The sequence below is a fragment of the Chrysoperla carnea genome, chromosome 5, assembly GCF_905475395.1.
Source record: "Chrysoperla carnea chromosome 5, inChrCarn1.1, whole genome shotgun sequence".
In the NCBI taxonomy this organism is placed as follows: domain Eukaryota; kingdom Metazoa; phylum Arthropoda; class Insecta; order Neuroptera; family Chrysopidae; genus Chrysoperla; species Chrysoperla carnea.
The window spans coordinates 51903600-51927859 of NC_058341.1; the positions used below are offsets into that span (position 1 = coordinate 51903600).

General features: G+C 29.7%; 1 protein-coding gene across 1 annotated transcript in view; it reads left to right on the forward strand.

Moving 5' to 3' along the window:
* The window catches only part of LOC123301840 (organic cation transporter protein-like), a 32869-nt gene extending 15857 nt beyond the window's left edge, over positions 1-17012 (forward strand). Inside the window, exons 2-4 of the mRNA XM_044884759.1 lie at positions 10787-11958; positions 12779-13126; positions 13847-17012. Coding sequence (XP_044740694.1) covers positions 10787-11958; positions 12779-13126; positions 13847-14083 — 1757 coding nt within the window. The 3' untranslated portion in view covers positions 14084-17012. The remainder of the gene's footprint in view (positions 1-10786; positions 11959-12778; positions 13127-13846) is intronic.
* Positions 17013-24260: the final 7248 nt, after the last annotated feature.

The following is a 24260-nucleotide window of genomic DNA, read 5'->3' on the forward strand; positions in this document are numbered from 1 at the left end:
GAATTTAAACTGCGCGCGTTTCTTTTACATGTGTCATTTGCCTAACGCTATCCGCCTAAAAAGGCCGACATTGTGGAAAGACAATTTATGGTTTTTACACCACGATAATGCACCATCCCATATTGCACTCATAATTCGTGATCATAACCCATATCGTACCGCAACCACCGTATTCACCTGATCTGGCGCTGTGCGACTTCTGACTATTCAGCAAGCTCAAAAGACCACTCCGGAGGCACCGTTTTGATACAATAGAGGAGATTGAAGCCGCAGCTAAGACAGAACTGAAGGCAATCCCGGAAAGTGACTACAAACAGTGTTTCGAAGATTGGAAAATTCGTTGCATAAGTGCATTGCATCGGGGGGGGGGGGGTGGATTACTTTGAAGAGGATGAAATTGATTTGGAAGAATAAATAAAGAATTTTCTAAATAAATACAATGTCACCTTATTTTTTGGGCACAGTATATTTACAATACTCACAAATAAAGGCAAACAATTTTATCCCTATTAGCAAATTTTTTTTGACATAAAATTTTAAAAAAAGTTTATGTATTGAATATTTATTATTTTAATATTTTCTTCACGTTAACCTATTACCAAAAAATATTTAATTACTGTGTACTTAGTTTTTTTTTTTTTAAAGATTATTTATTTAAAAAATATTTAAATTTTTATTTTAAATAAAAATATTATTGTAATTATATGTTTTTATGGATCCTTGAAATATTTTTGGCTTCAAAATAATACCTAATCGATCATATTTATATAAAGTAATAAATAAATTTTTAATAAAATATTAAAATGATTTTTTTTGTTCAATTTTTTTTAGCCATGATAATATCAAATTGATTATATAACCAATTTTTAATTTATACCGAGTAAAATAAAACAAGGTACGGTACTGGCCTTTGGGGACTAGACCACATCACACCAGACAATAACTTTTTTAATAATTTAATGAATTTTGTTACTAATTTTGATTGAGTCTTGAATTTTGTACAGAGTTTTGGTTCCAGTGAATATGAAATTATCATTTACCTGATCCAGCCTAACAACTTTTTCTCCTCTGATAATTTTCATACCAGAGGACTGATCCATAAAAAAGGTTTCCAAGGGTGTGAGCCTTCTCGAATTTTCCCGGATATGTGGCTTATACCAATCCTAGGAACACCTAAAGGTCTAGCCTTGTGCCTAGTTTAATCGAAATCGTTAGAGCCGCTTTTGAGAAAACTCCAAAAATCCTATTTTGGCCTAGAGGAAAATACCCTTGAAAAAAGGCCTAGGGAAAAAATGAAAAAATGGTCTGGAATTATTATCAAACTGAACCTATGTACCGAGTTTGAGAAAAATCGGTTGAAAAATGAAGGCTCCAGCTTGGTAACAGACATACCGATATACCGACGGACGCAACATTTTTTAAAAACCACTTTTTTGCAATCAAGGACCCTAAAAACGTGTATTTCCGTTGAAACCCCGATATCGATTTTTTTTTTCGATCACAATACTAGATTACATTTATAATATAATAAAGTAAAAATGTTGATGTAGAAAAATATAATACAAAAAAGCATTTTTTATTTTCGGCTTGACGAGTATCCCAGGTCCAAAAAAAGGTCAAAAATTAAAAAACCGATTTTTAATTAAAACAAATAAAGTTGACGCCAAAGAAGTTAAAGTTCTAGATCTTAAAAAGACATTGAATGCCGTGAACTAAAAAATCGAAAATACTTTCTATTATTGGCTTTCTATGTTCGCTTTGGGCGCTTACATACTTTAAACAATTTCATAAACTTTTTATAAATTAATTTTAAACAAATTGAAGGTGCAGATTTTCTCAACTGGTTTTAGGTTTGAAGATATTAAAAAATAACAATTGGTCAAAAATATATATTCTTCATGAGCGTTAATAACCGTAGCGTCTACAACCAGCACGATTGTAGGTACCACAAAGACATTTTTGAACGCTGCAAGGCGATTATATAGGTATACCATCTAGATTTTTTAGAACGCTCTATAAGGTATTATTTACTGCCCAGATATAAGTTCATTAACATTTACTGTCTATATAAGGATGAATTTTTGTTGACTTCGAGTTGAGACATAGTGTTTATTCTTCAAATTTGTGATAAATTATGTATTTTTATTTTTGTAAATCGTTACTGTAATTGTTGGTAATATTTTTTTTAAATCTTTTTTTAATTTTGTGAAAAATGTTTGTAATGTGTTATATGAATAAATTTAGCTACTAACGATGATTGCGTTGCAATCGAAATATCGATATTTAGCGAAAAGTAAGTCTGTTGGATGTTTTTTAATTGTATTTTTTAAATAGAATTCCTAAATATACAATCTTATTTCGAGTATCGTGGTATTTATTTCAATAACTATTTACTGTCTAATAATTATGTTAAATAAAAGCTTGCATTTTAAAATTATTTATTTTATTTTTAACATTTTGAAAAATTACGAAATCAAAATATTCAAAACAATAAGTAAAAATATAAACATTTAAAAAGATGCATTATTTATTAAAAAATTACCATACGTGAGTCGACATTTTTAAATTTGTTTATTTACTAAACACGCGTATAATAGTTATTTTTTAATTTTAATATAATACATAGCCACCAAACATATAATAGCTATAAATTTAAAAAAATATATAATAATTATCATATAATTATTAGAATTTGAATTCAATAATACTATATAATTTGAATTTTTAAAATCTATAATTAAATCGTAATTATACTACATTACTAATAAATAGATTCTGTATTACTCATGGTAAACGAAATGATATTTTCTATAAGATTTGTTTATTTTTATACCATGGATATATGTAATATGCAAGGTATACTAAGTTTAGTCCCAAGTTTGTAACGCTTCAAAATATTGATGTTATGAACAAAATTTTGGTATAGGTGTTTATAAAATCACCTAATTAGTCCATTTTCGGTTGTCTGTCCGTCTGTCTTAGAACACGATAGCTCAAAAACGAAAAAAGATGTCAAGCTGAAATTTTTACAGCGTACTCAGGACTCAAAAAATGAGGTCGAGTTCGTAAATGAGCAACATCGATCAATTGGGTCTTGTGTCCATAGGACCCATCTTGTAAACCATTAGAGATAGAACAAAAGTTTAAATATAAAAAATATTCCTTATAGAAAATAAACCAACTTTTGTTTGAAACATTTTTTCGTAAACATCACTGTTTACCCATGAGGGCGCAAATTAGGCGTAAATTGTATAGTATGAAATCAGTTATGTATTTGTGACAAGTATGTATGTGTAATTTGATAGAGTAATCAACCCTGCATATGCATAGTATTTCAACAATTAACTCAGTCAATTGTTTGTTTTCACTTGTTTCTATTAAGATTTGTTTATTTCTTAAATATTAAAATTTATTCAGGTGCATCTAATTGATTATGTGTTAATTTTGGAAAAATTTTGTTTTGTCAAAAAACATTTTGTCTCTAATTAAAATATTCGCAGATTGGTGTAAATTTATTTAATTTAGTAATTAACATATTATCTTTTTTAAAAAATTAAAATTGAATTGCGTAAAATTTAAAAGTCAATATTTTTGTTTAATTTTTATACTCAAACTTACAAGACGGCTGCTGTTCAAGCCAATTAAGGAGATATGCAAGGATTGAATAATACTAGGGATTTCAATAAAACTTTATAAATACATTTTGTGATTAACAAAGTTTCCAAAAATCACAAAAAATTCCTAGGTCATTGGGCTTTTTATTATTATTTTATCGTTCAAAGTTGGCTGAAAAAAATGATGAAGCATATAGGTTATCATTTTAAATTAGATATTTCTATATCAAAAAACCTAGATAGTGTGGTAAAAAAACTATCTAAAATATTTAGACAATCCTATAGTGTAAAATACTACCATAAAAATATAAGGTTGTTGATGATATAAAAACAAAATTTTTATTTTAATTCATCGAGTTCATCGGAGATCCATAATTTGTTGAACAGAGACGACTATAGTTAGAGTATTAATGATTGAAGAGCGATATCTATATTATCAAATTTATAAGCATTACTTACACACAATATATTATATATTTTTGTTGTTGTGGTATTTTAAAGCCAAAAATAACTCATTACTTGACTACAAAGCATGTTTTTGGTTTATATGTGTGTACTGTGCAATAAACTAAAATTTTTTTACAATACTGTAGCTTTACAATCACCTTAACGTTAGATTATTCATTGTATCTGCGATACAACGATAATTTATACTTCTCACGGATCTTTTTATGTTCTCGATGTGTTGTAAGAAAGAATTTTGCAAAATTCATCACCATTACAAGATGACCACTCCTTTACTTATTTTACTTAATTAAAGGTAATTTAATGGAGAGTGTTCTTAGCTATGTTTCAAGTGCGAATTTAGAATTCCGTAGCCGGAACAACTAAAGAATAGGCAATGATCTTTAATATTGGTTCAGTTTGGAGAAGGCTCTAAGAAAAAAGGTTTTTTAATGGAGAGTGTTCTTATACATGTTTCAAGTGCAAGTTTAGGGTTCCGTATCCGAAAAATTTCTCGGGGATTTTTTAAATTTTATAAATTTCATTTGTTTAACATGACATTTTTAATAGCACGCACAGCGCAGGTGAAATATGCGATGAAATATATAGACTTCGAATCTAATACCTGGAAATACGGCTTTTGTATTTCAAGGGATATAAAATTATAAAATTTAGGTTTCTTAATGAGCAACTAACATAGTGCAAAAAAAAAAATTTGAAATTAAAACTTTTAGGTACTTATTTAAAAATTTGAAATTTAGAATTCTACATCCATTGAAATGTAAAAACCACAAGAGTTTAAAATGCTATTAAACATATTTAAAGTGGCAAAATTAATTGACATCTTTTAAGTGATGAATTTAACAAACCCTTTAGTTACTTCACATCTAGAACATAATTTTCGATGCTTTCGAGAATCAAATAAATGGTTGATTAAACAAAATAGTACAAAATTCTATCTAACCAGCCATCAATTTGATACATACGTGAACTGGCAATGAAGACTTTATGGTAATTTAGATCCATCATTAAAAAAATTTGATTTAATAGAAGATATTCGTCGTCGTGAAGACATGAAGAATAAACATGACTTAAAAAAAAAAAAACATTTGGAGGTCAATATGAATTATTATATTATTTTTAATTATTATTATTATCTTATTTCTCCGATACATTAAAGTATTGTTATTTCTGATTGGTTGTTATGACTGCGAGTCTAATAATAGGTATAAGACTAGCGTACAATTTTTGGATTTATTTGTTAGAAATCAAAAAATTACGTCGACGTAATCCTTTGGTAGTCTAACAACACTCGCAAGAGTGGTATTGAAAGCTGCCGTTTTTACGCTATAAATCCGGTAAATTTTTAATCACTCCATTTATTTTTTAATTGCAAAAAAATTATCTCTCCGACCCGATACTCAAGAAATTGGGTTGCCTTTCCTTTGACACATTGAAATTTAAAATTTTTAAATTTTTCAATATCATCCTTGCTTATTGTGGTTAGACTATCGAAACAAAATTTTGACTTTTTGGAAATAAGTCAAAAAAATGTACGCTAGATTTATAGCTAAAAGTACATTTTACAATAAATGTATATTTACTAATTATTTATTGAACATATTTATCTTAAGATCAATCAATTGTAATTATATTTATTTTTTATTTTTAAAACACTTTCAATAATATTGTTAATAATATTTACTTTAAATAAAATTAAAAGCTATTTGCAAATAAAGGTAACCTTAAGTTGAAAAAAGTTGAAGCTGTCTAAATATATTTATGATCAAAAGTAGGTACTTATTTTTACCATTTCGAGAATCTTACTCTTAATCTTAATCTTATCTTAACTAATGTATAAAGCTGAAGAATTGTTTGTTTATTTGGTTGTTTATTTTTTGTACCTATAAGTTCATAAAATCACCTAAGTAATCCATTTCCGGTTGCCCTCCTCTCTGTCTATCTATACCACCATAACTCAAAAACAATATCTAGCCAAAACTCAGGATGTAAAAAGTTAGTTTGAGATCGTGAATGAGCATCATAGGTCAATTGGGTTTTGGGTCCGTAGGACCAAACCGTAACAGATAGAACTAATTTATTAAAAATTATGCAAGCACTGACATTCAACACTTTCTATACAGGGTATTTCAACAATTAACTCAGTCAATTGTTTGTTTTCACTTGTTATACTACAGCAATCATATTCAGGCAAGCTCCATATTATCTTTTTTTTTCTGTTCTATCTGAAGTTTCATATCATGGTTGTGAAGTAAGAATATGGAAAAAAAATGGGTTGGTCCACTGAGATACATCAAATCGATTTTTTTTGCAATAGATATTATATTTCAAATCTCCTTACTTATTTATCAAGAACGGATCCAAAGGGGGTACTAACAGTAATTGCTTCCTCATATTAGTAATATTTACAAAAGGGAGTTAAAAAGTACGAAAGTCAACCCTTAAGGAAATCAGGAAATAACTTGCAATCCTAAACCACAATACATAATACGGTCGGATATATAGCTCGTAGCTAGAACCGTTCCTCTGAATATTATAAATGTGAAATTTTGTGAGGATGAATGTATGTACAAACTAATTAAAACTGCTTACCAATAGGTATTTATTTTAAACATATGTCGGTTATTTTTTTCTTTTAATTCTGAACTATTTTCTTAAAATCCCGATTATATACTGGTCATTCCTGCCTTTATACATAATTTAACGGGTTGTTTAAATTATTCTAACCAATCCTAAAAATAAATAGTGAATAAAATCTGAAATAAGGAACAGAACAAAAGTAACCGATATACTCTAACGCATTGATCTCCAAAAATGGGATTGGATCGGCCATATGCTACGGTGTAATAAAAATAAGTGGAGCAAACAGGCTACTTTATGGTACCCAAGAGACAGCAAAAGAAGGCATGGTCGCTCAATGCGAAGATGGGAAGATAATATACGCCTCTCTTTGGGACCTTATTGGACAAGAGTTGCAGGAGACAGACACAGTGGAGACAATAGGCCTATGCCAAAAGGCACGCCGAATTGAGAGATATTATATAAACTTTTAAGAAATGACCTACAATTCGGAAAAGAAGGCTACTACTCTTATTATTATTATTATTATTATAAACAATCCTAACCACTTCCTACCTCTAATATTATAAGTATAAAATTATAAAAATAAAAATGTTCATAGAAAATTTATACTGCCCCCTTAAAAAAAAATCTGAATCCGCGCTATCTTTATACAGTTTAAGAAAAACGTGACTAAATCATTTACTTAAAACAAACCTTGTTTTGTGAGTTAAACGACGCAGAAAATCTAAATAATAATTTTTGATCAGTCATGAATTACAATTATTATTATGTGACAGCAAATATTTTTATGGTCTAGTTTACCATTCGCTAAGCCTGATTTGTCCTTCATCGTAGTTTAAATACAAATTAAATACTAGTTATAAAATGTAAAGAACTGCACATTACTGATGGTAAAATTTGCAAATATTTAAAAAATTTAGGAAATTTTTGTTCTAGAATTGTAAAAAAAAGTCTCAATGGCCATAAAACTCAAAACTTCTTACTTTTCGATATATTTTACCCAGAAGTTGAAATAAACAAAAGCAACTTTCCCTTATACCAGTGTAATCTATATTATCATCAAATATCTAACAAAGTGATGAATTGTCGACGACCTTCAAGTGGATAATCAAATTTTATTTTAACGCAAATCATCTGGATTAAAACAACTAGGGCATACGAAGCCAATATGGACATGCGGTGCCCTAAACTACAACCTTCTTTTTAACACGCTTATATGAACTTATTAACAATGTAATAAAGTCAATTTTGAGGTTTGACCTACTTCTACAATAGTTTATTAATTTTATTCTAATATCCTGGCCAGAATCACCAGAGGATAAAGGATGTTATAATTATAACTTTAATAATATTGGTATTATAGTATATGTGATACTAACTTCTCATGCGAACGGTTGTCAGGCCGAACCCCATTTTTAGTGCAATAAAGCTTCTTTTTTTATTATTTTTATACTATAAGTTATTTGACAAACGTTAAATATGAGTTTATTCAAAATGAACATAATTTTGCTTGATGTGTAACCTGGTTTAAAAAATTTTAATTAATGTTTTGGATTACGTTGAGTATGTATTTGTATAATACATCCTTAATGTTAGTACCAAGTCAAAGGTTGGTACTATTTTGAGGGAAAATACTACCTACAAAGCAGGAACCATGTCAATTAAATAGTGAGAACGAACCAAAGATGTATCCACAAATTTTATTAGTGGGAGAGATAGATTTGAGTCCTTGTAAAGCATACTCCTTATTTTTAGCATATAAATACTTTTTATATAGCAATGCTTATCAACACTAAATGATTTGGCCCAAGCCCATTGATCAATTCTTTCGAAATCATAATTCAACCTTGACAGCTTAAATCCTACCCCATTTATCACCCATGTTCCTGGTCGAAATCTATATTTTTCACAGCAATAATGGTTCTAAAATTACCCTTAAATCCATTTGGACGAGTAAATTTTTATAGATCAAGTGAAAACCAACAATTGACTGAGTTAATTGTTGAAATACCATGTATAGACAGTTTTGATGACGCAATCGTTTGTTTTGTTGACGTCACGTAAATAAAGAAAGATTTCCACTCTTAAATAGCCACACACGCATAACTGATATTCTCATATTAATACTCGTGGGTAAACAGTGATGTTTACAAGAAAATGTTCCAAACAAAAGTTGTTTATTTTTTTTATAAGGAACATTTTTTACATTTAAACATTTGTTCTATCTCTAACGGTTTACAAGATGGGTCCTACGGACCCAAGACCCAATTGACCTATGTTGCTCATTTAAGAACTCGACCTCACTTTTTACGTCTTAAGCACACTATAAAAATTTCAGCTTGATATCTCTTTTCGTTTTAGAGTAATCGTGATGACAGACGGACAGACGGACACACGACACACGACACACGACATACGACAGACAGACAGACATACGGAAATGGACTAATTAGGTGATTCTATGAACACCTAAACCAAATATTTCTCGTAGCATCAATATTTTTAAGCGCAACAAACTTTGGACTTAACTTAATATACTATGTATATTTCATATATATATACATAGTATAAAAACTATTTTCCAGTGCATTTACTATTTTTAAACTTGCGTAACGGTGAAAGATTTCATGTTTTTTTTTTTTTTTTCAAATTAAAAATACAAACTTTTCTTATCAAATTAATCGAATCTTAATTAACATATTTAAATATAAAATACTTTTGCAAAATTTAAATACAAAATACTTTTGAGGGGCAAGCATTTGTTGTATTAAAAAGTAGAAAATAATTTTTTTTCAATTTATACTATTTCTAATACGCACTCATTTATGAGTGATTCATACGAAAAATGATTTTCTTTCTCCAGTATGCCACTGAGCTTATGCATTTCCCAAATAGGCCTAGGCATGAAATATACCAATTAAAGTTTTGTTTTAAATCGCAGCGCAATTAATCAAAATACAAAACTGAAAGTGCTATTGATAAATCGCATATCGCAAAAGCTTGATTCAGTCTGCCTGTATTTTTATACCATGTATATATGAAATATACATAGTATATTAAGTTTAGTCCTATGTTAGTAACGCTTAAAAATATTGATGCTACGAAAAAAATTATGGCATATGTGTTCATAAAATCACCTAATTAGTCCATTTCCGGATGTCTCTCTCTCTGTCTGTCGTCTGTCTGTCGTCTGTCCGTCTGTCATCACGTTTACTCAAAAACGAAAAGAGATATCAAGCTGAAATTTTATAGCGTGCTATGGACGTAAAAAGTGAGGTCAAGTTTGTAAATGAGCAACATAGGTCAATTGGGTCTTAGGTCTGTAGGACCCATCTTGGTCCTACTTGGTGGTAAACTTTACCTCTTGGTGGTTAACCGTTAGAGATAGAACAAAAGTTTATATGTAAAAAATGTTCCTTATAAAAAAATAAACACGTTTTGTTTGAATTATTTTTTCGTAAACATCATTCATCAAACATGTTTACCCGTGAGAGCGCAAATTGTATACTATGTATGTTATGACTATATTAGTTATATATTTGTGACATGTATGTAATGTGACAGAGTAATCAACACTGTATATATATGGCATTCCAACAATTAACTCAGTCAATTGTTTGTTTTCACTTGTTTATCTTTTTTATTTTTTTTGAACACTCTGACACAATAATTATTTTTTTAGCAAATAATTAATTTAAAATATAATATGTATGTATAAGATATGCGTGGTTTTTTTTTCTCTCAAATTTACATAAACATAACTCAGAACACTCAGTGAAATGTAATTTGAAGTATTTCTTTTTTTTTTCTCAATCAGTAAAAATAATGTTTTGTATGCTAAATAAAAACTATTATTAATAAAATTATGACCACAAGAAATTAAATATATCGGCTTCAAGTGGTGTCGAGTAATTTTGAAGGTTTAGGTACAGCCTCGGGGCCTCCACAATAAAAGGGCCCCCATAATAAAACTTCAAAAAAAAAATTTCATATGCGGGCGAGTAAACAACTTTTCTTTTGTTATCTTTTTTGAAATTTCCAAAGTGCATGTGACTTTTGCTTCTTGCCTGTATTGCACAGATTGTTTCTTTCAAATCTAATATTATTTTTTCTTTATTTTTTAGGATACCGAAGCATGAAGATGCACCAGTCATCTGTCAAGGAGTTACCCCTTGAAGATGGTAAACAAAAACACCAATCTGATGACGAAGAAGATGATATAATTTCTGCAGCCATTGGAAATTTTGGGCGATGGCAATTCAAACTAACGTTTCTACTCTCCTTGTTCAATATCCCCTGTACATGGCATATATTTGCACCAACATTTCATGCTGCACCACGCAACCATTGGTGTGGACGTCCTGCTCACTTAATCGATGTTCCCGTCACTAAATGGATAAACATTTCGCAGCCCGTCGATGAATGCTCGATTTACAATGTAAATTGGAATAATTATTCGTCGAAAGATTTTATTGATGGAACTGTATCGACTGTCGGTGCAAGTTTAGTCCCATGTACGCAGTGGGAATTCGAAGGAATTAATGCTGAAACAGTTGTGTCACAATGGGAATTAGTGTGTGATAAAAAACAATTGATTAACATAGCGGAAATGATGTTTTTAGCTGGTGTGGCAATTGGTGGATTTGTCAGTGGTGTTATATCCGATCGTTATGGGCGTAAAAGAACTTTAATGGGTTCCGTAACAATTCAAACAATAATTGGTGTTTGTATTGCATTTTGTCCATGGTTTGAGCTATATTTAATATTACGCGCTTGTCTTGGATTTATATCTGTGTCAGTGGTGTTCAGTGGTTTTGTATTAACTATGGAAATTGTGGGTGGCCATTGGCGTACAATTGCTGGATGTTCTTACTTATTTCCAGTACCTTTAAGCTATATCACAATTTCTGGTATGGCATATTTATTACGAGATTGGCGTGATCTGCAATTAGCGATATCATTACCGGGGATTTTATTTATGACGTTATATTGGGTTTTACCGGAATCACCTCGATGGTTGTTGGCCACTGGAAAAAAAATGAAAGTATTACAAATATTACAAGAAGCTTCACTTTATAATGGACGCGATTTACCTGATAATATTGACAAACAGTTAGAAGTTCCTACGTTGCAAACAGATGGACATCAGTCGGCTGGAGTTGCTGACCTATTTCGTACTAGTCAAATGCGTCGAAATATTTTCTTCTTGTTTATCATATGGTTTTCAGTTTATTTGGTATACTATGGTTTGGTATTAAATATTTCTAATATTGGCGGTGATTTGTATATTAATTCGGTAAGTTATTCCTTATTTCAAAATACGAAAATAAATTTTTTTTAAATGTATTGATTACAATCATTGAACTGTTGACAAAGTCACATCCTCAAGTGTAAGGTTATTTGCAAATAAAAGCCTTCTGAACGCGAGGGATTATCCATCGAAACCATGGATTGATTGTTCTTTACACTTAGGTTGTTATTCTAGTTTCCTACTACGAATACAAAGATAAAATGGTTTCGCTAGATATGTTCTTTAAATTAAGCAAAAGTAATCTTGTCTCTCATCTTTAAAAACCCTTTCAAATTAAGGGCGCTTTTTAGTTTTTTCCATTTTCGAGGGGGGAGGTGGTTCAATGAAAAAGTTAGTGAGTCAGTCAGTGAGTGAGTCAAGTTCCAATGGGGCCATATTTTATTTTAGATAATAGTGAATGAAAAGAGGCAGGCAGCTTAACTGCTGCATATTCCTTTTTTTTTTATTTTCGAGGAGACTTAAAGTCTTTAACCTAGCCAGTCACCGAAAAATTTCAAAAAATTTTAATTTTCACTTAAAGTAAACTCGAGCACATTTTTCTAGCAACCCACTGCAGAGATATTGGTTAACCTTTTACATTTCATAAAAAAAAACGCAAAGGACAAAGGAGTATCTTAATTCGGATCTTAGACTCTGTCTTCCAGAGATCCAAAATTAGTCTCGCAAGACAGAGACAGGATGTGGATGTGTATACATATAATCGATATGGATATGACAGAATAAGTTTATGTTTGAAAATTTATGTGGTTAGGAAAAATTTGAAATCTTACTCAAACTAAAATCACAATTTTGTTCCTAATTTTAGGTATTGTCAGGTGTTGTGGAAATTCCATCCATTGCTGTCAGCATTCTCTTTTTAATGCGAGGTGGTCGCCGATGGCCACTATGTTTAACTTTAGCATTTGCTGGTGTGGCTTGTCTATTAAGTGTCATCATCCCAACCATCGCTGACTATTTTGATTCAGATGTAGATATACAATGGTTAAAAACAGCTTGTGCACATATGGGAAAATTTAGTGTGAGCTCAAGTAATGCAGTCATGCCTGTATTTACAGCCGAATTATTTCCAACAGTAATACGTAACTTAGGTGTTGGAGCAAGTAATGTTTCAGCGGGAATAGCTTTAATGTTGGTGCCATATTTATGGAATTTGGTAAGTTTATCTTATTCCCGATACATATTAAGATAGTACGAGCGCCAAGGCCTTTTAGACTTGTGATTGAAATTATTTGCGCCTTATTTTCAAATTTGATGATGAATTTTGTTATAACTTCATGAATGCAGACGAAAAATAAGAATAAAGTTTTTCGATATCTGCCTTGCCTTTCGAAATATCGAAAGCAAAATAATTAAACAATATTTTCAATTTGTATATTTTGAAAATTACTCCAGAAATCAAAAAATTGTATTTCTACTTTTCGTCTTATTTCGTCTTTTCGTCTTACTTCGAATTATATCATAATTCACCGTCCAAATTGAAAATATATATATTTTTTTTAAATTGTGGCTACACTACCTTGCTCATACATCCTTAATTAGTCGGGCACTACGAGTTTTTTTTGTTTTGAATAATTTATTAAGGGTTTTAACTTTAATGTAAATAGTTTTTTTTAATTTCCACCGACTAGTTTTGGAGAAATCTATGAAAACAGATCATTCATCTGTCGTTTTCCCATAAGACCAATGTTAAATATTTGAAGTAATTTATTTATTTTAATAATTTGGCAACCCTCCCTAAAATTTTCTGAATTGATTAAGACTTTTCCAACTTTATATAAAAAAAAAACCAAGCCTTTTATCACAAGTGGCCCTGGCACTCGTAAATCCTTAAACGGTTAACATTTTTTTATTTAACATAATGTTTTTGTTATAGTCTGAGATGGATGTTCGTGTTCCAATGGGAATACTAGGCATTTGTGGTATTATTGGTGGAATTTCTGTATTATTTTTACCAGAAACTGGTAACAAACCATTGGCAGCCACAGTAGAAGAACAAGAAAGTCCTGTACCAAATTCTCCACATAAAGAAAAGAAACAGGAGGAAACATTTACGTTACAGAATCCTACGCCAAACATAACAATAATTCCTACAAGTAATGCAATGGCTTAAGACTGAAAAAATGATTATTAAGTCGCGATATATGAACTTAAAATATTTAGGAAGAGTTTTCGACTGTTAGAGTAGGTACCTGTGTGATTATTTAAGTTAATGGGTACAAATCGTTGTGATTGCCAATGATTATTTAGTGAATTTAGAGCCTTTTCGTTACAAAATTCTCATGATTACTGTAAAAATAAAATATATTTAACATAAAATACTGAAAAAAATTTCAACACACTTTCCTCGTATATAGACGTCATTTGTAAACAAAGCCACTCCTTCATGCAAAAAGTTAATGGAGAAAAAAAAAACGTTGACCTTCATTAATTTTATCTATAATCAAACATTTGACTCCATATTGTGGGAACATATAAGTTTTGATAATTTTTTGGTAATACTATGCGTATTATTCAAGGTCGGGAAAAATAAATATCAAATAGTAAAATCTTTATTCGATATGTGAAATTCATGTGGTTGCAGGACGTACCTACCGCCGTATCAGCCGTATCAATGATACGGGGCCCCCGGACTACAGAGGCTCCTAACGCGTGTAAGGAAAAATTAGTAAAATGTTGTGAACAATTAATTGCTCTGAAAACATGCTTAAAATCTGAAATTCAAAAAATGCATTCCATAAGAAGCTCATATAATTATTGCTTATCAAATTTAATAGACATGCATCCGGTTTTCCGGAAGTAATAACAGCATGCTTTCTATTCTTAACCGTTCCAGTCACAACCGCAACAGCTTAAAGAAGTTTTTCAAAATTAAAACTGGTAAAAAATTACCTAAGGACTTGAAAGATGGGACAGGAAAGGCTATCAGACTTGTCACTATTGTCTATAGAGGCAGTAATTTTAGAAAAACTGAAATCATCTTCAGCTATGATTTAATAAATCAATTTGCCGGAAAAAAAAGATTTAAAAAAGTATATATTTAATTTGTTTGGCTAGCTCCATTTCTAGGAGCAAGTGATAACTAAAGTGAAAAATATTTAATTTAATTTAATGCAAGCATTTTTGTTTCAATTGTGATAAATCTTTATCCTTAATTTGGGCCCCCCAAGTAATTTTGATACCGGGCCGTTCTAAGGCGAGCTACGCTACTGTCTGGTTTAATATCGTTACACCACAAATGATAGTGTCTTTTGTCGGAAGGGCTTTTACATTAATACAGGATTGTTATCCGTTTGATTTATTTGATCCATATTTTCCTCGAGAAGCTCTTCAAGATCTGCATGACAGCTGAAATTAGTTTCGACATGTTTACCAAATTTTAGAACCGCATCTCGTTAAGTTGAAAATTCGTTGAGAAAATTAATTTTGCAACTAAAGAATTTTCGCCATTTTTTTAAGCCGCTGTACTGTAGTTAATATTGAATATGGGTATAGGCGACAAAATTGATAAATAAAATCGTTATTTTGTTATTTCGATTCCCGTCATTGAGATTACGATCGGATAAAAACTCAGACCTTGCGGCCTGCTCAAAGTCAATCACTTTTTTCAGACACCTAGTGCAAAATGGAACTGTGCAAAAACTATTAGATCAAATGAACCGTTTCAAAGCTAATTTTGTTGTTTGAGGTATAAGCTACAATATGTAGGGGTAAATTTTTGTTTAAACAATTAATTGCAAACGAATGAATTCATTTTAAAAATAGCGTTTTCTCGGCATTTTTTTCGCAAAAATTTGCAACAAGAAATTTGTATTGGTTTCTTTTTTTCATTCGCAGTTCTAGAAAAACATAAGGAACAAAAAGTTCCACAGCACCAGTATCCTAAAGTGCCCCATTTACGAGTTGCATCGCTTACAAAAAAGCAAAAAAGCCGAATTTGCTGAATAACTACAGTCCCCAGGTTTCGGACGAGCAGACTCGGCAGGTCAATTATGTGAGAACTCCCCTCCTTAGGTTTAAACCACTTCTGACCTGTAACCGACAGCAACACGTAAACCTTTTTTTTCCATTATTCTATTGGCCTATTTACCTACTTAAAATTTCAATGTTTCGTGAAATTACCAGGTATACCTACTAGTAAGCATAGTTAAAGACAATGAAATCTAAAGTATGAACATCTGTGTTTGTATTGTTAAAAGCAAGGAAAACATATGTTAATAGCATTATTATTCACGTCGATTTATTAAACATTTTCTTTTTCTCTTAAACAATAATTCTATTCAAAAACCGCAATTATACACATTAGGATTATACACATTAATTTTTGAAGTGGAAATTAAAGTTAAACAATTTTTATAATTAAATAATGCATTTGATTAATGACGCAAATATCACCTTTCAGGTGCGTGGGATGTTGAAACTACTTAAAACACAAGCAGTCCTTTATTTTACAATTATTTTTATGTAAATTATTATAGTAATTAATCAATTATTAGTATTAATTAAGAAATTGCATTTAAATATCGTCATCATGTTTGTATAAGATTCGCTGGAGCAATGGAAAGTGTTGTTGAGGTGGACCTATATTTGCATTTTTAAATTTTCTGCTAGTCTAAAAATGTTAGCGAATGCGATTTCATATTGATATAGGACACGTTAGAGTTAGAGTTATTGTTCGAACCAATATTTGAAAGTGAAAACCTTTTTTCGATTTTTTTAAAAACGGCTGGGAATCAAAAAGGCTGCGACCAAAATCTCGTCAAAAACTTAACCTTCAATATTGGGTTTATGAAAAATGAAAATTGAGATAACTCGAGCACAACTACATAATTTTCCCAATTTACGAAATCTCGATTTACAAGAAAACGGTGAAACCACGACCATAGATACTACTTGAACTATTGAACACTTTACACTTCCCTACCTTACATCGCGATCGGTTTCATATGGTTGCGGACAGTAATTAATGTCTTGGTATATATTTTGATGCCGCAGTATATATATATTTTTTTAAGAATCTTCTAAAACATTCATTGGTGAAAAAAAAATTTAAAAAAAAAAAAAAGCAGTTTTCCAGATAAGAATGATTAAGGTTTCAAATTGAATTTCAAGCACTGCGATTATATCCTTTACTCTATCGATTTGAAATTTGGATTTTTTATTAGTATCTGCTTGGTTACTTTTATTTTTCGAAAATCCCATTAATTTTCACAATTTTCATTGTTTACACCCAGGTACATTTTCTTACTCCACTGTACTTGAAAGTGAACAATAAAAATTGGGAAAATTAACAAGAATTTCAAAAAATAAAAGTAACTATGGCAGGTAAAATATGGATACCTATAACATATCCAAATTTTAAATCAATAGAGTAAAGGGTATAATAGTAGTTTTTGAAATTCAATTCTAACTTTAACCATTCTTATCTGGAAAACCGCTTTTTTTTATAAATTTTTTTTTTCACCAATGAACATTTAAGAATCTTCTTAAGGAAGTCTCACGCCAATCAAAAATGTATATAGAACAACCTTAAAATTAAAAATATTCTTGAAAATCAACGCCTCCTGATGAATACTGTTGAAAAAATTTCATTAAAAAAGAAATGACTAAATATTTGGAAAGTGGTCACTAGAACGTTTGGCTGGATCCAAACCACTTTCCAAATATTAAGTTCTATCATTTTTTCTTTTCAACAACGTTTTATGTTAAATATATTTTATATTTTATATATTTCTAATTATTTTTAAATAAATATTTACTCATTTTATAAAATAATGTTTGTTTGATCACTGTAAGCGAGCTGCGTGGCGCATCAATGCTATTAAACTTAAGTACTATATATTAAAATGATATTTTATCATTTTACAATTTTAATTATGTGTTTGTATATATTAATTTTTTATTGATTATTATAATTAACTAATTGATCGTTTAAATTAATTTTAATTAGTTTATTAAGTATTTAATGGTATTAAAAACTGTTGTAATTGATTTTTTATTTAATAGGTCGAGTTGTTGAAAGTAAAAAGGTCAGAATATACTTGAATCATTAGCTTCTATTAAAAATTGATTTTGGTTTTTTAAATAAAAGTAATGAAAATAAAAAGAAATCGGAAAAAGTGACCGAAATCGATAAATAATCACCAGTAAATGCCAAACTGAAAGTTTCATGGAGTGTAGGAATTTTTATCACATTTTTATTATTTTCCACGACTGTCTGACTGTTCAATAGAAATTTTCTTTTTAAAAATAAAAACTTCCCGGTGAGGTAAAGAGCATAAAGAAAATTACAGAACATGTGTAAATTGGATGACAATACAATGTTATAAGTTAAAGAAATTTCGTAGAAGTGGTCTAAAACTAAATTGCCTTTTCTTTCTTCTCCCATTGCGTCCCCCCCATATTTTGATGTACCATGCTTTTAAGTAGAGATGAAACGGATATCCGGCAACTATCCCGTATCTGGGCGGGTTTTACTATCCGGCCGGATACCGGATAGTAATTCAATATCCGGACGAACTCCGGATAATAAATTTCAAAAATTCTTTATTTTTCTCAAAATTATTTTAATAATCGCACGTCAAGAATGTTTTATTAATTATTTTAGTACTCAAAATTAACAAGTGGAAAATTGTGGTGAATAAATACAAAATTTGCCGCATTTGTGGGTAAGAGGTGACTCCACTTGCCTTCGTATGTCAGACCAGTGTAATGAGCTTCACGTGTGAAGTTAGATCCAGTTTCAGCTTCTCTCATTCGTTCAGCAGGTGATGAAAACGGTGAAGATCTGTTACTGTCACTCTGTTACCTTCACCACCTCAGATTTGTGAAATTTAAATCTGACACAATAAACATGCTGCGTACTTGTTACCGTCACTGTTTAAATCAAAATATTGCCAAATTGGCAATCGTTTTTTTGATGATGACATTTCTTGTTAATCAATCAAACATAAAACCACGATGACAAGTGGAAAAAAGGAACTAACGGGCCGAATATCCGGCGCTCCGGCTTCTTATCTTGTCGAATATCCGGTAGCCGGTATCCGTCCAAACCACTATCTGTTTCATCTCTACTTTTAAGTCTTAAATTAAAAATAAATAATTATTATTTTTTTAATTAATATGTTGAAAGTTTGTTTTTTTCTATTAGAATTATTATAATTTTCTTTACAAAATGCTGAAATTACTACCAATATAAAAATTTTAACTTGAATGAAATACTTTCAACTTGGCATTTACAAAAATTTTCTAAAATATCATAGGTAAGAGTACACTTTCAACATAAAATTTCAGTCTCAAATTTTGTAAAAATTCGTATTATAACAAAAAAAGTGTTTGTACTTATTAATTGAAATAGTACTTAGCAAAAAAAAATATATAAATAATAATAAACCATGAATTACTATTTTTAAATATATTAAGGATAAAAATGTGCATATTGTATAATATTTATACCTAAATTAATTTAAGTATTTTGACTTTTAGTATTATATTTGGGGACGGTAGGATCATAGTGATCCGAGTGACATTTTTTATATTTGTGAGAGAATACGTTATAAATTGTAAAGGTATTCACGTGTTTTACTAGTTATTATTTATAATGGGGGTTCTAGAATGAGCTCTATATGAAGTTGAAGTTTCTCGGAGAAAATGATGTCTAATGACACTCAGAGAATATAAATGTGACATGGAAGAATTATATTTTTTTCGTGCCTATGCCAAAATCATTATTTTAAGGAAAATGATACTTGGATCACAATGGTTCTACCATCGTCATTATTCTTTTCAATTTAGTAGCTTTCTTATGTTCGTCTTTATGGAAATAAATCTAAATAAAGAAAGAAAAAATATCGAATTGTGATTGTTTGATATCTCATATTGGATCAAAATGGATCTCGACCTTTTTTAAGTCCTTTTTTCATACAATCCTATTCTATTTATCTCCATACAAACGCAGCATAGTTGCCTATCATTGTCAGATGAGTCAGAACTACGCACGGATAATGAAATTTTATTAAAATAAGTAGCAGTTATGAAACAAATTAATTGATAGTAAATATTGAATTTTTTTGAACAAAAGCATTAATTTCAAGAATCGAGACAAAACGTTATTATATCATAATTCAGTGAAACTCAAGTTTCAAAGAATTGTTTATAATACTAGCAAATATTATACGTTAACAATTTAATATTCGCCTTTTTTATGTTTAAGGAAAGCTTAAGGATTCTACAAGGTCCTTTTATAAAATATTTCTGCTCTATCATGACAATTCTAAATACGTATTTTAAATTTTTCTTAACAAAATTAGAAGATTTTAATTAATTATGCTGATATCATTAATAAATGTCATTAATAAAAGAAATAAATAATTTTTTCAATTATCTATTAAGTTTTTTGTCGCTAAATAATTTTCTTAGAAGTCTACTACAATTTTTTTCGACTGGTAAAATTTTTTTTTTTAGAAATCACTAAAAATTCTGCAAAAAATCAAGTTGGTAATTTGTTTCCTCTTTATATAAAATGGACGTTCTATTTAAAGTACAATTTATTTATCCTTTCGAAAAATAAATCAATTTTCTTTCAAAATATTCAAAATTGTAATCCAAAATTTGTTCCAAATTTTAATTGTATACAGAACGTGTTGTTACTCCCATTGTAAGTAGTTGGTAAAACTTTTTTCTAACTAAAAAATTATTCTGATAACCAAGAGTAAAATCATTCAAAATATATTTGTTTTATTCTGAGCTAAGAAACTAAATATTTTGAAATAATACAAATTTTTTTTTTTCAAAAGAACAAATAAAAATGTATCAAAATCAGTATAAATTCATACAATAAACACAAAAATCAAAGTCAAAATTAGTATTTATTCGAAATTCAAAAAATTTAATTAATATAAGCAGTTAAAATACAACTACTATGTTTTATTTTGTAAATATTAAAAATTGTTCTAAATAAAAATTTATTAATAACAGCCATTGTTTTTTTTTTTTTTTAATTATTCTTTACACAATAGAGCAGTTGACCCTAAAAATGGTTTTTTAAGCCCCGAACTAAAAAAAGGGGGTGTTATAATTTTGACCGCTGTGTGTGTGTATCTGTATGCCTGTGGCATCGCAGCGTCTAAACGGACTAACCGATCTTCCAAATTGGCTCAGTTTGGAAAAGGCTTAAGGAAAAAGGCAATTCACTGGCGAGTGTTCTTAGATATGTTTCAAATGCAAGTTTAGGGTTCCGTAAATATACAGCTTTGTTAATTTTAATTTTTTAATTTTTATAATTTCGAATTTTGAAATTTCTTTAAATAAAATTTGTATTCACAGTTTGATATTGAAATCGATAATTTTTCAAAATTAATGAGACAGTTAACAAAGCTCGATCTGATTAATGGTACAATGAATTTAAAAAACGCTTACTTTTCTACTTAGAATTTTACATTCAATATTCTTGTGTTGCCCCCCGAATATAACAGTCTGCATCCGACTGTTGCTATTTTCTTAAAAATGTAAGCCTGAGAAAATATATTATTTGTAGGGAAAAAAATATTTTCTATTTTTTAGTCCATTAAATTTACAGCTTTCCTTTTGAAAGACGATTGACTTACTTTTGACATTATTACACAATATGAAACAATTTTTATTAGAACCGTTTTTTCAACTACTAAACTAATTTTTCCACATATTTTGAACCGTTTTTTTTTTCTATTAACGGAACTTTTAATTTAAATAACAAATAAACACAACTGTGTTAATACTAACTTTATACAGAGTGTTAACTAAAGCGCGAACTTCATCAGTGTATAACATTGACAAAACAAAAATATAAGGCATAACAAGAAACATTGAAACGTTTTAAAACTTTTTTTAATTAAGCAATTTTCAGAAATTCTTATCAATGTCAAGTCGAATGTCAAATCAGTGTTTAAAAATTGCATTTAACATAAACAAATATTAAAAACTTTATGTTTTATTCACAAGAAAAGTCGTAAAATGAGAGCTATTAAACTTTGTTTGTGTCTGATGTCGGATGTCTTGGATGTAAACAATACGAGTTCAGTGTCTTTCTTAATAGAATATATTATCAATAAATTTATGATTTTTTCGACAAAATAAATTTCAGTAAACTTACTTATTATTTGAAATATCTACATAAAATTAAAATTTGTCTGAGTTTGTGATTAATTTATGTTGTCCGTACAAATCAGAGGGTATAAATCTTAAACAGGAATGGTTATTAATGATAAACACAAGCCATAAGGTTTGCTAATTTACTGAATCATATTGAATGCAAACCCGGCTGACGCAAGCAAATAACAAATACTTGTCATTAATAACCAAATTTTTATTGCAAGAAATAAATCTCAACAACATGTGGCTTGAACATAGCGACGCCATGTACACGAAGCAGGAGAACAATGGCGTCGAATTAGTCGTGTTGAATAATCGAAGAATATTCTATTTGTTAAGTGAACGCCATTGTTTTCTCACGTTGAGTCTGAGAATTTCCATGATATATCATGCAAAACTTTTTTATTTAACTACCGTAACTATAACAATAACTTTCTGTGGTGTATTGTGCTAGACTAATCTTCACGATCAATTCCCACTTACTATTTTCTAAGCCTATAGCTTGAATTATTTTCAGTTTAGTATGCTTAAACGCCTCCTCCATCTCGCTCCAGGAAAAATTTATAGCTTTCCCAGTTAGAGGTTGTGCCTATGCAGGCTCCCAAAAGTGGTGTATTTTCTTCTTAAGGATTCGCGATAGTGTTTATCTATATTTAGGTAATGCCTCTCATTGAGACGTACGGCTTTCAGCGTTGAATTAATATTCAACAATCCGCCACTGTAATTGAAATATATGCAATTATTCTGTTGTTAATCAGAAAAGCCGTTACGTTTTCAATAATCCATAACGTAAATTCTTAAAAATAGATTCCATTATTCAGTTTATATGTAATATTACACATTATTGTTATTATTATGGATAAGAATCGATATTTAATATGTTCTAATTAATGAATAAATATCTTTCTATGAATTTTAAATAAATAAAAATGTGTTTTTTACTAGCAACTTCGAATAAAATCTCGCAAGACTTCTATATACAGATTCATGGGTAAAGGGACCGTGTACTTACGTCATCTTGTCGTTTCTGTCTCTGGCAAGGCTAGAAATTATATCGCTTTTGAACATACTTTAGACAAATTTTCGTGGTTACCAAGTGTTAAATGAAAGTATAAAACTGAATGCCATATGATCCACAAAAAAAGGTGGCATAGGCTCCGCAAAAAACCAAGTAGCATTATGGGCCTAAAAAAATGAAAAATGAATTTTCGATGTGTTATCTATAAACATTTTTTCCTTCATGCCAACACTAACTACTTTTTAGCCTTAATATGCCTCTGAGATAAACTGAAAAAGATAAAATTTCTATTGTTAAAGTTATTGTTTGCATAAAAAATTAAGATTCGTAAATTGTTCACCACCTTCTTAAACAAAGTTTTCAAGATCAATGAATTCAGTGCCCTCCTCTATGATCACTGAACATGTACAGGCTGTTTAGTCTTAGACTTCCTATCGTGCAGTGCTCTAAATTCTCGAATGCACCTCCATAATGGTAATCCTACCAGCGCCAATGTTTAAGTCAAGAACATATATATTTAAGGACGTGAAACTCGAGTAGAGAGAGTAGCAAGAAAAAGGCGCCTATCTCGTTGCGTTCTTTGTACTGCGCATCAAGCTGTCTTTTTTTCGCTTATAGCTCGGCCTAGGAGGTTTCAAGTGCTTGGTTCAAGTCTTTCATAATCGAAAGTAATCTGTCACGTGAGGTAATGTTAAAACTGAAAATGTTTTCTGGAACTTTAACCAAAGGCTTACATTGTAGACATACATCTTCTATTAAATTCAAGAATTTAATGACCTTCTTTTCCTTGAAAGAATTTTTGTTGAACTACCTTTATACTAAATACACAAATTAATATTCAAATGTTCCTTTAAAGGGCTGATTTATTGTATCTACATAGAGGTAACGTTATTGCAACAACCAAGAAAAAAAAACTGTTATGTTTTTTTCTGTGTATCATAAAAAGACTTCTTACAAGTCATTTAAATATTAATGGTCAATGAACGAATGCCCATTTTAATTAACTATTGACATAAATATGATTCATTTCTGGAAAACAAAAGTGTAAAATGAATTTTTACAGTTAACAGATGACTATTATGTAGTAAATCCTTTATTTTTGCTATATATATTTCGTTTAAATTAGGATAATTAATTCAGTTGT